Source organism: Aquarana catesbeiana, linkage group LG03 (genome assembly GCF_042186555.1).
Source record: "Aquarana catesbeiana isolate 2022-GZ linkage group LG03, ASM4218655v1, whole genome shotgun sequence".
NCBI lineage: Eukaryota > Metazoa > Chordata > Amphibia > Anura > Ranidae > Aquarana > Aquarana catesbeiana.
The window spans coordinates 250,034,419-250,051,822 of NC_133326.1; the positions used below are offsets into that span (position 1 = coordinate 250,034,419).

Below are 17,404 nucleotides of genomic sequence, written 5' to 3' on the forward strand. Positions count from 1 at the left end.
CGGCCACGCCCAAGTGGACTCCTCTCCTTCCGCTGCTGGGGCTGTTAAAAATCATAGCACTGTAGAGGGTGGGAGGAATGGCAGGGCGGATGCCTCTTCTCTATGCACTTGCCTGCTACTGCTGTTGAGGTCACAGCAGGGAAGCGAGCGAGAGGAATAGCAGGGTGGAATCCTGACTGTATTCGCCTGCAGCCGCTGAACTCAGAGCAGGGAGGACGGGAGGCACAGGTGGTCTACAGGGGGAGCGGCAGCTGGCCAACCCTGCATATTAAGCTTTTTAACAAGAGTTGGGCAGCTCCTGCTCTTAGTGCAGACCTTCCGTGCCTCTTCTCTGCAGCAAGTTCAGCGGCGGCAGCAGGAATAAACAAAAAGGAGTTCACCCTGCTATTACTCCCACTCTTCACAATACCAAATTAAGGTAGGAGGAAGATTATTGGGAGTTGATGGAGAGGGGGAAGCTGTGAAGTGAGGGGGAGAAGCTGTGGACACTAAAGTAAATGTGATGTGACACAAACGAGTGATAGAAGAAAAATTTGGTTCTGACCTCTGCAGAAAGAAAATGTTACCAACCGGACCTCTGCAAATTTTAAATTCAGTACCCCTGCTAGAGAGACTTATAAAAACAACTATTGTTTCCAATGGGGGAAAAAAATGGCATTGCACTGTTGCATTAATCCACATATCTGCATCAATATCTGCTTAAAAGGACAACTACTCTTTGGTAAAGAGAGAAAAATATCACCGCTCTGAAAGAGGTCTGTGAGGATCAAACATTTTCTCCATGCTGGAAGTAACAGGTGCAGGCAATGCTGGTAATTGAGAGGTAAACGAGAAATCCTGGACAGCCGCACTCAAATCATAGCTATGATTAAGCACTGACTACAGTGTGAAACACGTCAACTTTCCTGCTTTGTAATGCTGTGGCATGTATTTTTATGATCATATTTAAATAAAGATCGAAGATTACTTTTGAGTGCGGCTGTCCAGGATTTCTCGTTTACTACTCTTTTAATACATTCCACCACTGCCCTGATGTAAAGAACCAGTGTGACAGCCAGGCAACCTGCATTAAAAATACTACACACGGACATGACAAGAGAAAAAAAAAAAAAATTTTTTTCTACTCCCAATAACATCCTTTTCATGGAGTCCTCTGAGGGACACACTAGTCTTATACTGTAAGGTTATACTACTGCCTACGGGAGGATTTGCCACTGGAAAACACCACAGGATAGATCAGAATAACCTCTCCCAGCAGGTCTGTTTTTCAGCAAAGCAGTATGCAGTGCGTGATCACAGACACAGAGGGGAACAATTGGAGTCCCTATGGAGTGGCTAGTCCTGCAACGTCCAGTTACGGCAGTGCAAAGTCAAGCTATGAAAACCCTGATCCGGACAGCTGTGTGTAGAAACCAGAAATACAACAGGAATCCTGACTGGAGAAAAAGTAAAAAAAAAAAAAAAAAGCCACTAGGAGGGTTATCATAATCTTATAGCATTTTGCTTGATAGTACTTGCTGCATCTCAATTTCTCAATTGGAGAAAAAGAAAGAAAAAAGGATAAAGTTGGGACTACAAATGACCTAGGGTTGCTCGTGCTAAGCTTTTCATTCATAGATTGCAGGGAGGCCTAGGAGTCCCCAATATAACGAAATACTATCAGACGGCTCAAAACCTCACAACTCTCTTGCCACCTCAGGATATCCCACTACAGGTATTCTTTGAAATCCAATTTTAGTATATGTGCTGCCAAAGCAAGCACAGCCTAAACATTTTTACCTTAACTTGCATTCTGGCAAAAAAAAAAAAAAAAAAAAAAAAAAAAAAAAAAATATGTTTAGGCATCAGTATACGCCCTCACTACCCCTTTTACTTACCCGAGCCCTTAAATCGATCCAACGCTCTGCCCATCTGCAGCTCTTCTCTTCCCTCACTTCCTGGTCACAAGGCTTTGCTGAGGCAGCAGGAGCCAACTGTTTCCTGCTGCTGTCGAACCCAGTGATGAGGGAGCAGGGGTCAAAATACACAGACAGCGAGGCTCTGTAAGGGAGTGAGCCCGTAAGAGTGCCTCTATAGAAAGTAGCTATGGGGCAGGCAGAAGGAACCAGGAGCACCGGTGGGGGACTTGAGGAGGTTTGGGGCCACTCTGTGCAATTCCAATTTATAATCATTTTTACAACCCACTTTTTCCTCCAGGGCAGGACCAAGGTAGTTTGTGTGGTGGACCCTACATGGATTCATGCACACACATCATTTTTTAACTCCTTCCCAACCTGAGCCACCCTACAGGAACACCGTGGAGTTCCAGCTACCAATTATTACAGATATTTGCAACTATATAACTGGATTTTAACCTTTTGTAAACTTTCCCATTTACAAAAAATGGTGTTCAAGCACATCTGTTTACACACCCTGGGGTCCCCCAGACTGCTCTCCATCATTTACGCACGATAAATAGGCAAGGCCCAACAGAATTTCTTTCCTATGTAACCAACTGGGCATTGAACTTGACAGCTCCTATTGACCAAGAGGATTATTAGCGTAAATCCGTCTTGACGGTTTGGGGTGTAGTTGCCATCATCCCTTATATAAAATATTTCATATTTTATTTCTACATCGTTGAGAATTCATCATCAGGATTTACAAAAAACAATGGTTAAACAAGAATTTCCATCTTGACATGAAACTCAATTAGGGTTGTCCCGATACCACTTTTTCAGGACCGAGTACAAGTACCGATACTTTTTTTCAAGTACTCGCCGATACCGAATACCGATACTTTTTTTTTATGTCACGTGACAGTGTTTTTTTTTTTATTTTTTTTTTTTTTTGGGGGGGGGGGGGGGGAGGAAGGAAGGAGGAGGGGGACAGAGAAGGAGGGGGGAACGGGGGGGACAGTGGAGAGGCACAGGGAAGGAAAGAGGAACGGAGGGGGACAGAGAAGGAGGGGGAACGGAGGGGGACAGAGAAGGAGGGGGAACGGAGGGGACAGCGGAGAGGCACAGGGAAGGAAAGAGGAACGGAGGGGGACAGCGGAGAGGCACAGAGGAGGAAAGAGGAACGGAGGGGACAGCGGAGAGGCACAGGGAAGGAAAGAGGAACAGAGGGGGACAGCGGAGAGGCACAGAGGAGGAAAGAGGAACAGAGGGGGACAGCAGAGAGGCACAGAGGAGGAAAGAGGAACGGAGGGGACAGCGGAGGGGGACAGAAAAGGAGAGAAGAATGGAGGGGGACAGCGGAGAGGCACAGAGGAAAGGAGGGGGCATGGAGGAGGATGCAGTGACAGTCAGCGGTGAACGATCACCGCTGTGTCACTAAAGCAGCTGAAAGCCGCTGGGGGAGAAGCTTGTATCTCCCCCATGCGCCGATCACAGCTGACTTTTAGGTATCGGGGAAGCATCGGGAGCATTTGCCCGAGTACAAGTACTTGGGCAAATGCTTGGTATCGGTGCCGATACCGATACTAGTATCGGTATCGGGACAACCCTAAACTCAATTATAGTGGTTTTCTCAAATGCTGATTTTACAGGTCCACACAATCAGGACGTTTATAAAACAATGGTTAGTGCAGCGCAATACATTTAAGGAAAAAAAATGTCCATTCCACATATAAAGGGACAACGTCCAAAAGGAGATGGAAGGCAAGATCCCTGGTGAAGAAAGGTTTTATCCACTCAGGGATGTAACTGTAATCCAGTGCAGCTAAGAGGTCCCCAGTCCAGCAAGATGGAACTCCAATTAAGCAATAGATTGCAGCAATGATAACTTCCAAATCAGTGATATAATGGTAATGTGGTAAAACGACAGAACGTATATAAAAAATAAATAAATAAATGGACATGCTCTAAGTGTACTCTGTAAGTTTATCAAACCAGTAAAGGCATAAAATGCTAGCACTGACACACGCATATAAAAGATCCGCAGATCGAGCACTGAGAGATGGCAGCGGGTGACGTCCATTTTACCACATTACCTTTATACCGCTGGTTTGGAAGTTACCATTGGTGCAATCCATTGCTGAATTTGAGTTCCATCTTGCTGGACTGGGGACATCTCAGCTGCGCTGGATTACACTTACATCCCTGAGTGGATAAATGTGCATATGACCTTTTGTAGTACAGAGGTCCACCTGATCTGGTAAGCGCATTTGGCTTTCTGTGGAGGAGGATCTTGTCACAAATATAATATGGAAGAATTTATTTCACCTTTATTCACAAGGGATCTTGCCTTCCATCTCCTTTTGGACGTTGTTATCCCTTTTTATGTGGAATGGACATTTTTTTCCTTAAATTTATTGCACTGCACTAACCATTGTTTTACAGATTGTTTATAGGCTTTGTGATTACCTATAGTGTTCAGCTTGCATTTACCTGTGCTCTTTTATTTGTTTGCGCTGATTGCCCTCTTTATACAAATCAGAAAATTTAGACTGCAAGGTCCATTCAGCCAGTGGGTATCCAACCTATTGACCTAGGAGGATTGGAGTAATAGTTGACTCAAGGTGGCAAAGTGTTCTTTAAGCATGGCCATATTGGAATCCTTCTATAAAATTTTTCTTCTGGTGGTACTGGGTTCTGGCCTGGATTGCACTGGCAAACCCAAATCATACTGACAGATGCTTCCAGGGTTGTGGTTACGTGGCAATGTACTACATATTTGGTGGTCTTGTCCGAAACTCATTTTGGTCTAGAATTTTTGGATTCTTCAAACCTCGTTCTACCTCATATTCCCCAAGGATGTCAAGTTAGCTCTCTTTCACTACCCAATCCCAGGTCTTTACACACAACAAAAAACTGCAAATGTTTTTTTTCTTGGCTGCCAAACAGATGATCGCCAAGGCCTGCAAGAAGCCATCTGTCGCTTTGCAAGAAGTCAGATTGCATGAAACTGAGGTTAATTCATAAAACATATGTCCAGCACCCTTATAATTCACAACCCAAGATTGTAGAGATACGAGAACCATGGCTTAATTAGGCTTTACTTTCGCTACACCCTGCAAGCCTGTCATGTCTTTAGACTTCTGGCAGGGTTTCAAATCTGTGGATCTTCTACTCCAACCTTTTCCCTGCCACCTTTTTTCCTCCTCAACTTCTTTTGCCTCTTCTATCATCTACTTTGACTTTATTCCTTTCACCTGAGAGAGTTTTTCAGTCCCTTGAGGCAACCTGCTTTACTTGCAGACTAATCTTGATGCAAGCCTTGAACAGTCTGCCCCTTAGGAGTCAGAAAATTTGTTAAATCTGTTTTTTGTTTCGCAATCTGTTTTCTGCAGATGCTTTCGCCCCTGCGTGGGTTTACCAGTTGGTCACATCTCCTCTCTGGAAATATCAATAAAATAACTAAACTATAAAAGACATTCTAACTCCGTGTTTCTCAACTCCAGTCCTCAAGGTGCCCCAACAGGTCATGTTTTCAGGCTTACCATTATTTTGCACAGGTGATTTAATCAGTATCACTGCCTTAGTAATTATCACAGCCATTTCATCTGAGAGGAATCCTGAAAACATGACCTGTTGGTGCGCCTTGAGGACTGGAGTTGAGAAACACTGTTCTAACTACTAGACTATAAAAGACATTAAAAGTATCACGCTTTAATCTTTTCACTTCAACCAATGTACAGCTCATGTCACACACTATGGCACCCAGGAGTGTGTGTACACTTCAGCAGTGGACTATTGGCGTTCCTGTGGAAGGGATTTGCAGCTGCCCAAAAACTTCCACCACCACCATGCATCCTGAGCTTCTCTACACCTCCTAGGCGGTCCAGAACATCCTTTCACCGATTGTCTTTGCAGTAAAAGAAGCGACAAGCATTTTGCCCCCCTTGGTTTCAGCGCCATCATTCCCTGGCTGCTATAGCCAGGGAAAGAAGCTAGTCAAGCAATAATCGGAGTGCAGGGAAGGTATCAGGGGTCTAAAAAACACCAAAAAAGTTTCAAGAAAGAGAATCTAACATCCATTGTGCTAACACATGTGAATTTTCAGTACCCTATACGAAAGTAAAAGTATATTAAGAAAAAAATAAATAAATATAAAAAAAAATAGAAATTCCAATTGGCCGCAACAACTTTTCACATCCACCCATTTATTGATAAATAGATTGCTAAAATAAATGACTGAATATAATTTGATCTCATCTTATCTCTGTAAAAATAATATCTCCATGTTCACTGACCTAAAGAATATCTTCCCTTTTGTACAGCACCACTGGCACAGGTTGCAGCTGCAGTTTTCTTTTTGTGTTCTTGCCACGACATGGATCTTTAGGGGTTGAAACAAAGAATTGTCATAGTAAATGGCAAAAAAAAAAAAAAAAAAAAAAAAAAAAAAAAAGGCCTGTCAGTGCTCAAAACTTGAAGGGCTATATAAAAAAACGCCAACTCACTCTGTTAAATGCAAATAAATAAGTTGCAGAACTGAAAATATGTGATACACACAAACATGCATATGCACACACACACTATACAGCGTCTTGTAAAAAGCAAGTACACCCAATGGAAATTGTCGATCTTGTCAACATGCAACATTAAAAGCAGAGCTCCACCTAAAAGGGGAAGCTCCGCTTTTTTGCTCTCCCCCCCAAAGTCAATTGGAAATTCACACTGATCACTGTATTGGTGTCACTGGTAACAGATTTGTCCGCCGTAATGTCGCAATCCCACAAAACACCACACACAAACTCAAAATACCATAAATATATCTCGTAGTTTGTAGACGCTATAACTTTTGCGCAAACCAATATACGCTTATTGGGATTTACCAAAAATATTTAGCAGAATACATATTGGCCTAAACTGATGAAGAAATGTTATTTCTTAGAGGTGATCAAACGCCACCAAAAGAAAGCTTGTGGGGGAAAAAAAAAAAAAAAAAGGACATCAATTTTATTTGGGTACAGCGTCGCAAGACTGTGCAATTGTCAGTTAAAGCAACACAGTGCCGTATCGCAAAAAATGGCCTGGTCATTTGGGGGGCGAGGATAAAACCTTCTGGGGCTGAAGTGGTTAAAAGGATCACCTTTCATAACATGTTACATGTGACACCTATGTAACATGTTATGAATGCACCAACCCCGCACTTCCCACTCAACCCGTGACAACTGGAGGGGAGGTCTTAGATTATAAAGAAGCTAACCTTGATTTGTGAAACGCGGTAACCTTGCCATGCCTGCATAGAGGTCTTATGATCGTTTGATATGTTCACTGTCATTCATGTCAGCTTGTGATCGGCTACAGAAAATCACATGATGCAGGGTCTTGTGATTGGCCCAGGTACCGGAGGAGGAGAAGTTTTTCTAAATGTACAGAACATCAGCACACAATATCAGTTATCGGCCCGAGAGGTGGCCGAAACATCGGAATCGTATCAACACCCAAAAAAAAAACGGTCGATCCCTAATAAAAATGCACTGATCAATGTAAAAATGACACTGGCAGGGAAGGGGTTAACACTATGGGGCAATCAAGGGGTTGGGGATTTCCTGGGTGTGTTCTAAGGAGGGGGGGGGGTTTGGGCTACCAGGGACATGATAGATCGCTGTTCCCGATCACTGGGAACAGAAGATCTGACATGTCATCTGGCAGAACGGGAATCACCTTGTTTACATAGTCAGTCCCCCGTTCTGCCTCTGTACACTGCGACCGCCGGGCACGCTCACGCGGCAGGTGCGCACCCGCCATCTCCTAAGCAAAGACCGATGTACAGGAGAGGCGACCTGCCGCAGTATAATGATGGCAGCTGGTCAGCAAGCCGTTAAATAAGACACATTCCAACTGCCCAAGGAGGGTTTAACCATTGTCACCAAATTTAGAAAATCTAAAGCTATATTTCTGAATTGGATGTAGGATGGTATAAACATGGTGATTGTACTTTTTCCACAAATCTGAACTTCCAATAATTGAAAAGTGAAGAATGTAAGTACTTTATCTGAAGGCAATCCTTGAATGTAGATCTAAATGTTTGCCTTGGCTAATATGTTGAAAAAGTCAAGCTCCATGGGATGTACTTATTCACATATATTTCACAGCATTTCAGCATTTTTACGCACTACATTAGCTTAGGCAATTATAATTAACCAAAATCTTACCTTGGTGCATCCACCAACCGGATCTATTTTATACACGGTTTGAAAGGGTTTGCGATCAACAGGGCAGGATGAGGAGGTCTTTAAAGAAAAAAAAAAAAATACATTAGACACAAAAAAAAAAAAAAAAAAAACACCACACACACACACCACACGAAAACAAGAAACGCCAAAATATAAAAACAAAGCTGCAAGCTGAAATTAGGATCTTGAAATATCAAATATGGACTAAACACCAACATAATGCTAGATATGAATGCAATGACCTTGGTGAAATAAATAGATTTGTTTTTATAAACTGTACATTTGTGCAAATGACTGAAATAAAGGCGGCTTTAAAGTTGGGTATACGCTAAGTTTTTATTTTCTTCTTTTAGCCAGCGGGCTAAAGGGAAAAAAATAAAAAAAAGTAAGGATTCCAGCATCCACAAAAGCAATGTAGATGCAGGAATCTGACCACCGTAACATTGTATTCTGAAAGCGGGGGGCTGTCCACTGTCAGAATACACTGATCAGCGCTGCAAGCCGCTAATGCTAGCCGTTAATTGTAAAAAAGTTTTCAGGCAGCCCGGTTCAACAGAAGCCAATCTAATCATTTGCATCTAACAAGGAGGGCTCCCCGCTGAACCATCGAAATTTCAATTCTTGTGTACTGATCTTAAAGTGGACCTCGAGTCATTTTAAGTCTTCAGCCCTTGTGGTTTTAACTTTGGAAAGTAAAACATTTTCTTGACACCAATCCATGGCAGCATACTAGTGATAGGCTCCGCCTTTCTCCCCTCCCTCAGGACCAATAAAATATCATAAATTAAAGGCCAGCTAGGCCCCGCCCCATTCTTCTTTTTGTCCTTATACCTCCACGCACCAGTGAAGGGTAAAGAGTACTATGTTCCCCCCTCTGCCTCCAGGCAGCTGCCGGCTCGGTTAAGCCTCTCCCAGTACAAAGTCCCAGTATCAGGCTGCTAAAAGCTCCAGAGCAGCTTGGGTGCTCCTTCTGCGGGTCTCGAAGGAGCTGGGCAGTTTTTCCTCTTTAGGAATGAAATCTGCCTTTAAGGTTGGTGTCTGCAACGCTTGTTGGGTTTGGGGAGGCCAGTTTTGCATCCTTCTTACCTTTGCCTTTGTTTGTCTCCTGTCATTTTCTGCACCCCCTGTTCTTTTAGTCCTGCAGTGGCACTGGTCTGGGTACATTACTCCCCCTAGACAGGTTCTCTGTCCTTTGCTGTCCTAGGCCGGCTGTAGGTATAGCTTATGTTTGTAGGTTGTGTATGTATAGGTTTAGAGCAGGGTATGGGTGTTAGAGCTGCACAATTCTGGCTAAAATGAGGAGAGTCACGATTTTTTTGCTTAGAAGATAGATCACGATTCTCTCACGATTCTCGCGGCATAACATCATCTTTAACATTAAAACAAAAAAAATTGGCTAACTTTTACGGTTTCTTTTTTTTTTTTTTTTTTTATTCATTGAAGTGTATTTTTTCCCAAAAAATTGCATTTGAAAGACCGCTGGGCAAATACAGTGTGACATAAAATATTGCAGCAATTGCCATTTTATTCCCTAGGATCTCTCCTAAAATATATAACGTTTGGGGGTTCCAAGTAATTTTCTAGCAAAAAATATTTTTTAACTTAAGAAAGAAGTGTCAGAAAAAGATTTAGATTTTAAGAGGTTAAACTTCCTGTATATACACATTGTTGAAAACTTGGCAGACTGCCTGTATTATTTACACAGAAGTTTTCTCCTTTGATCTAAGAAGGAAGCTCAGTTAAAATGTATCAAGTTAAAGACTTGGCAGAATGCCCGGATGCTTTCTTTTGACAGCTGAGTGAGCACATAGTCTCTCCACTTGTTTATATGAAAGAATCCGTCAAATCGTCAGGGGGGGATGAATCGAGATATATATATAGATATAGATATATATATATATATATATAGATATATATAGATATATATAGATATATATCTATATATATATATAGATATATATATATATCTATATATATATAATGTATTGAAGGGGATCAGAGGGGTGGACAGCTGGCTCAGAGATAGTCCATTAACCCCTTTGACCGGCGCACAGCAATGTACATTGGCAGAATGGCACGTACGTCCATTTGAATTCCCCGCCGTGCCATTGCGTGCGTGCCGCAATCGCCTCACGGAGAGGACGAACGGGGAGATGCTGATGTAAACAGCATCTCCCCATTCTGCCTAGTGACAGTGTCACTGATTTCTGCTCCCTGTCATCGCAGAGCAGAGATCAGTGTAGTGTCACAGCTAGCCCATCCCCCCCTACAGTTAGTAATCACTCCGCAGTACTGACTTAATCCCTCACCGTCCCTAGTGGTTAACCCCTTCAGTGTAATTTACACAGGAATCAGTGCATTTTTATAGCACTGATCGCCGCCATCACTAGTAAAAAAAAAAAAAAAAAAAAATTATGAATAAAAATGCCATAAAAACTATCCCCTATTTTGTAAACGCTATAACTTTTGCGCAAACCAAACGCTTATTGCGATTTTTTTTTACCAAAAATATGTAGAATACGATCGGCCTAAACTGAGGAAAAAAAAAAAACATTTATATATTTTTGGGGAATATTATAGCAAAAATGTAAAAAATAATGCGTTTTTCAAAATTGTCACTCTTATTTTGTTTATAGCGCAAAAAATAAAATCGCAGAGGTGATCAAATACCACCAAAAGAAAGCTCTATTTATGGGGAAAAAGACGTCAACTTTGTTTGAGAGCCACATTGCACGACCGCGCAATTGTCAGTTAAAGCGACGCAGTGCCGAATCCCAAAAAGTGCTCTGGTAAGGAAGGGGGTAAAATCTTCCGGGGCTGAAGCGGTTAAAACAAACGTGGCTTTATTCAGCAAAATAAACATAAGGTAAGACAGACTTGTCTTGTCACATGGTTGTGCACACAGTTACAGCTCACAGTTCAGCAGCACACAGGCTTATAGGTAATAGATCATGGCTCCAGAGCTACAGACTTTATGTGGTTAAAGTGGAGGGCCACCCTGAAAAAAAATAAATAAATAAATAAAAACCACAAAAGATTTTTAAACTTACCTGAACCCTTGTTGCTAGGCAGTCTTCCTAATCTGCCTCTTCATATTCAGCGGCGTGTTCTGTTCCTCGGTGAGCGGCCTCGTTGCCTTCTGGGAACTGTGTGTGTTCCCAGAAAACCACGGGGCCATTCACAGAGCACAGCGCCGATCGCGTGTGCGCAGTAGGAAACTGGCAGTGAAGCCGCAAGGCTTCACTGCCTGTTTCCCTTTGTTAGGATGGCGGTGCCGGGAGCCGAGGGATGGGTCGGCGTCGGGTGGCCAACATCGCGGGCACCCAGGACAGGTAAGTGTACTTATTTAAAGTCAACAGCTACAGTGTTTGTAGCTGCTGACTTTAAAAAAAAAAAAAAAATTCGCTGGCCGGAATCCCGCTTTAAGCTCACCCAGCACACCATCCAGCAATGGACATTTTCACACAGCGTTCTGCTGTCTCTCTCCTACTCAAACAGCTCCTCTCAGACTTTCATCCCAGCTGACAATAAGCAGGTCTGAAGGGGAAATACCTGCCCTCGATTAACCCCTTCTTATCCCTGCCCCAGGCTGACCCTCTGCGATATATGTTTGTGTATACGTGTGTGTTCTTATGTTGGTATGTATGTATGTATGTATGTATGTATGTATGGTGGGGTTATATGGAGCAGTATGTGCATGTATTTATATATGCATGCATATTGTTTTAGAAAAAAAATAAATAAATAAAAAGGGGAAAGAGAGTGTGTAGATGTATATATGTGTATGTATATAGATATACATTAAGAGGGAGAAGCAAAGTCGCTGTTGCCTTAACCATTTTTCCTCTTCTCGGGCTTTCTGCGGCTGTCAGTTTCTCGGCTGGTCATCCCATTTCTCCACGGTTCGAGTATCAGTCACCACCCATACAAAAGACCCTCAACACCGTGTCGGTAAGTTTTCAGGAAAAGAGTGCCCTCTCATGCGGATTGCTTTGATTTGCTTCAGCTTCGCGCGCCCATGCTCTCAAAGGCCAGAGGCCATAGAAAGGCGGACGTTCTTTAGAGAAGCATAGCTCAGATGCCGCTCCCACTCAGGAGAGAGGTTCCAAGGAAAACGTCTTAGCTCTTCTTTCCCAGACCCAGCACCCCAACAAGAGTCCTGCAGGAGCTGTGGCGCAGTGCCTATGCCCAGGAGGCTGGTGAATGAAGTCGGCCTGGTGGAAGTTTGCAGCTGACAGGTAATACCGAATGTCTTTATTACTTATAAGGTGGCACAAAACTTCTGTTTTAAATTCACTGTAATTACTCTAGCTATCCAGCCCCCTTGGTTGCGGGTCTAGCCACTAGCAGAACAACCTACCTCATGGATCACTCATCCTCTCAGTACTCCTAATGAGGGGGCGCAGCCTGCAAATGATTTTAGCCCCCTTGCACCAGAGGAAGATCTGGAGCTACTTGGTGTCAGTTTTTCTTTGGAGAACTGTGCATCCAGGCAGTCATGCAGACCATTACATGGGTTATAAGACAAAGTCATATTTACCCTTTCAATGAACAATCACTTTTCCATTAGGAAACTAGTTTAATTCAAGGCAGATATAGCATCGCTGAAATCCATACCTGCAGTGGGACCGGCTGTTGTCCAATAGGGTGGCAGCTGGGAAGGGCCTGCCACTCAACAGAGGCCCTTACCTTGGTGATGGGTACTTTGGGTTTCTGCTCCCAGGATATCGTTGGGGAGAAAATCCTTAGGGCTGTTTCTTGGGACCCGGCCAAGAAGTATTGGCAAATTTCACTGCGGAAGCAGAAATAGTCTCAACTTGGTGCCTGGCCAAGGCAATGCTATACTCGGTTACGGCTAGGGGTACCCTATGGTTGAGATCCGGGGCTGTGTTTGACTTCCTAGAAACAAAATTGGAATAGTCACTTTATAGTGCAAGGGCTGTTTGATATGAAACCAGAGACAGCCATATCAGAAATGACAGGAGGGGGGTCCATTCTCCCATAACAGAAAGCAGGAAAGAAAAAATAAATAATTATAACTAAAAATAAATAATAAAAAGGGAGAAATGTGTTTCTCCCACTAGGTTCCGCTCCTCTAGGTGCAACCTTTCATAAGGTCCATAAATGAAAATCTTTGGGTGTACCGCAGGTACCGACAAAACCCTTTTACCGGGCGCATGCCCAGACTTTTAAGGTAAGTCCCAGTGGGCACGCATCACGGGTTACTAGACAGTGGATTGTGCAGATCCTTGGAGGATAGGCACTCATGGTCACTTCGGTGGATTCCTCACTGTTCCTTCTCTGGACCTTTTTCTCCTCAGAGCTGCCAGATCCACTGCAACCACGGCAGTTACAAAACTTAGACACTTCAGACTCAGAGGGGAGCTGTCCTGGTCCCATCTCACAGGAGAGATTGTAGGTTTCCTACCCACCCCTGTTTGTAGGTCGCGGGGGTTGGAGAGAAGCATTCCCTTGCAGCAGATGGCTGGAGGCTTTCGCTAGATCGTCAGGATTCTTGGCCTTACATCCCCAAAATTTTTCTTTTTTATTCCAAAGTAAGTAAATTTGGCGATTGGTTGGACACATCTCTCGCTTTATCAGCCTACCTTTTAGCCTATGAATATCTCTAAGAATGTTCACAGAGGTTTCAGTGCCGTGTCAGTTCCTCTTGGAGAACAGGGTCTCCAGATTCGCCACTACCTGGGCGGCATTCCTTTCTACATAAGAAAAAAAACAAAAAAAAAACCTTTTGCTTTCCAACAGTTAAAGTGCCTGTGGGGGCTCTACTGATTCCTCGGCTTTGCTTCCATCAGAAAAGGACATTGACGGTCATAAGGAGAATTCTGAGATCAGATGCCTCTACTTCCTGGACGACTTCTAGGTGTTTCAGTCTCCTGGCCGTAATGTTGTCATTCATACTGATGATTCCTTGGGTGCATGGGCACCGGTGCTAGTTTCAACTAAAATGGAGGAAACAGGATCCGGCGCAGCTATGGTCAGTGTCACGCAGTATGCATAGCGGTCTGTGGTGATGGAAAGAAGAGGTCTGACTTGGTTTCCGCTCCCCAAAGCGGAGAACAGAAGCAGAGTTTCTCCATGAAACTGCAATCAAGCCTACTGTATATGTTCTTCTCCAACTTCTCTCATAATGAAATTCCTCTGGAAGCTGTCAAGAATGAGCATGGTAGTCACAACCACCCCTCCATTCTGACCATAGGAGTCTTGGTGCTTCCTGGCTATCTACTTCAGAATACAGAAGTTGATTCCCCTTCACATATGCACAGACCAGAGATGCAAGCATAATGGCGGGAAGGGGAAGCCGCAGAACCTAGATTGCTCCAGAGTTGCTCCAAGAGTGAGCTCTACTTTGGGGGGTGCGAAAGGCACTCTACTAACAGCCTCTATGCCAAGATCTAGAACAAACGTGTCTTTTTTTCTATTTTGCATGGCAAGATATTATTCTTACTGCACCTCTGGTGGCAGCTGTTCTGGTCTTGTAGGTCAGATTGGGCATGAACCTTACCCTATACTCTTGAGGTTGCAGGTGTCAGCAAGAATAAGGTTAAATTTGGCCAGAGGCCCTTTGGTTTGCAAAATTTTGAAGACAGTCAGGAGGTTTCATCAACCGCGAGAGAGAATCTTTCACAATTAAAATCTTTCGATGTTGTTGGGGTTTATTTCAACAGTTTACTCCAACAGGGCAGTGTTCGGTTTAAGATATCACTTACTAACCAGTATTTAGCGCAAATCATCAAACAGAAGTCGGTTTGAGTTTCAAGTCCTTAGAGCTTCAGAAAAGCATATTGCTTTTGTTACAGAGTAGAGCTGCATCCTGTAGTTCAGCTTATATCAGAGGTAGCGACAGCCCTCCATCTATCATCTGTCCATTGCCTAACTTTCCAGACGTTCAAGCAAGAAAACCACACAAATTGGTCATTCCCAGAGCTTGAAAGAAGTTTGTCCACAATTGCTCTTTTCAGTTCACTGTTCCAGATGGAATTCAGCAGGCAAGAGAGGTTGCCTCCTGGACTTAGCTAGATTGGTTGTGCAGATGGGAAATGGGTCGTGAGCCTCCTTCAGTGGCAGGATGCATCCTCTTCCAGAGGGGTTGAGGCCTCATAGGTGGCCCAGTTGAAAGCATCTATGGATTCATTCTACAGGAAAGTGGCATGCTTTTCCCAGCATACCTTTTCAACCTTTACAGAATAGATCTGGGTGCCTTGTCATCAGTGGGATTTGGAGGAATGACTGTTCAGTCTTCTGTCCCATTAAAAAAAAAAAAAAAAATTATATATATATATATATATATATATATATATATATATATATATATATATATATATATATATATATATATATATATATATATATATATATATATATATATATATATATATTTTGGTTTGTTAAGTAGAACCCACCCTGTCAGCTAGGATATGTATCACTAGTATGCTGCCATGGTGGCGTCAGGAAAAACGGAAAATTGTATCATACTTACTGTAATTTTCTTTTCCTGATGCCAATCCATGGTAGCATACGGACCAACCCTCGTGTGTTTCAGTATCTAGCTAATTACGAAGAATGGGGTGGGGCCTACCTGGCCTTTAATTTATGCCATTTCATTGGTCCTGAGGGAGGGAAGAAAGGCGGAGCCTATCACTAGTATGCTGCCATGGATTGGGGTCAGGAAAGGAAAATTACGGTAAGTATGATACAATTTTCCGTTTTTTTTTCTGCCAGTAAATACCTGATACAGCTTACTTTCTGTCTATTGACTGGAAATAAGCCTAGGCTTATGACATCATGCACAACTCTAACTTTAATGAGAGTTTACCAGCAAGGGAGGGAGGGTGGGGTGTGAGTCATAAGAGGGTCAATGAGAGCTGCAGGTCTGCAGAGCTGGAGGTGTGCCTCTGTAAGTCCAGGAAGTGAACAGGCTTCAGCTGCCCACAGTTAAAATGGTTATATAGCCAAACTCAGTGGAGAGAGATTTCTGCAGCATATTTGGCAAGTACAGAATCACAGTACAGTAAAACCTTGGATTGCGAGCATAATTCATTCCAGAAACATGCTTGTAATCCAAAGTACTAGGGGGTCCCTCGTAGTCTGCCTCCTGCCTAGGCTCTTGACGTCACTTCCCCCGGCGCAGCCGGGCACCCACAGTTACAATGCCAGCGCCGCCAAGCAGAGGGGGAGATGAGCGGGGCTTCGATCCCCCGCATCGCTGGACCCTGGGACAGGCAAGTGTCCGATTATTAAAAGTCAGCAGCAGCAGTATTTGTAGCTGCTGACTTTTATTTATTTTTTTAATTTTTTTTTTTAAGCGGAACACCGCTTTAGCGAAGGCAAAACATTTATCAACTCACATTTTTGATGATTAAAAGAGGCACATCTAAGTACGTAGGCATCTGGGGTAAAGCTGTCCACATAAACCATGCCCCGCACCGCCGGCTCTCACCGCTGTTAGTTTGCAATTGTGACTGGGAACACTACCCATCTCTACCCATCCCAACATCTCAATAAGCATATATTGATTGGTTTGCCCAAAAGTTATAGCATCTGCAAAATAAATCTATTAGATTTGCGTTGCGGCAAAATTAAATTTGCCGCAAGGCGGCAAATTTAAAGGGACGTCCATTTGCCTGTACAAGCCATTCTGCCGATGTATATCTGTGTGCGGCATTTGGCAAGTGGTTAAAGACTTACATTGTCCTGTGGTCAGCTGGGGATGCTGATCTTACTACATAAGATTGAAAAGGGCTCCTTTGGATGCTACAGACAGGAGTTCCATCTCCCTTCTTGTCCCTTCCCCCACTTTCTACTTTCATTTCCCATGGCAAATATACATATGTTCCACAGATGCACTAAATATTTTCAGCCCTTTGTCGGGCAGTTTTAACAAGGCCTGGGATTCACTACTAAGGCATGGTTGTCTGTTCATTAACCACTTGCCTATTGGGCCCTTTCCTGCCCAGTTTTCAGCTTTTAGTGCTCAAACTTTGAACAATTGTGCGGTCATGCAACACTGTACTCATGAAATTTGTATCATTTTTTTCAGTTTGTCTGATGGATTTATCGATCAGAGTGCGCCGCAAGGGGCACGCGGGTATTGGGATCACGACAAGACGTCTTTGAAGACCCTCCCAGCAAAGTAAGCCCGCGCTGTAGCCATCTTTTGGCTACAATGCGGGCATGAAGGGCTTAAAGTTAGCAGCTGACTGGATTTATAGCAGAATCACAGGTATTTTTCTGTATTTGCAGCAAGGGGAAAGCTAGATGTTTGAAGCATGGACATAA

General features: G+C 43.4%; 1 protein-coding gene across 3 annotated transcripts in view; it reads right to left on the bottom strand.

Annotated features, from left to right (window-relative positions):
* The window catches only part of SCAF11 (SR-related CTD associated factor 11), a 176,702-nt gene that overhangs the window by 131,120 nt on the left and 28,178 nt on the right, over positions 1–17,404 (bottom strand). For all 3 annotated transcript variants that reach the window (XM_073619959.1, XM_073619957.1, XM_073619958.1), the window contains 2 exons: positions 8,087–8,164; positions 6,176–6,261 (listed from right to left, as the gene is read on the bottom strand). In XM_073619959.1, coding sequence (XP_073476060.1) covers positions 6,176–6,261; positions 8,087–8,164 — 164 coding nt within the window. The remainder of the gene's footprint in view (positions 1–6,175; positions 6,262–8,086; positions 8,165–17,404) is intronic.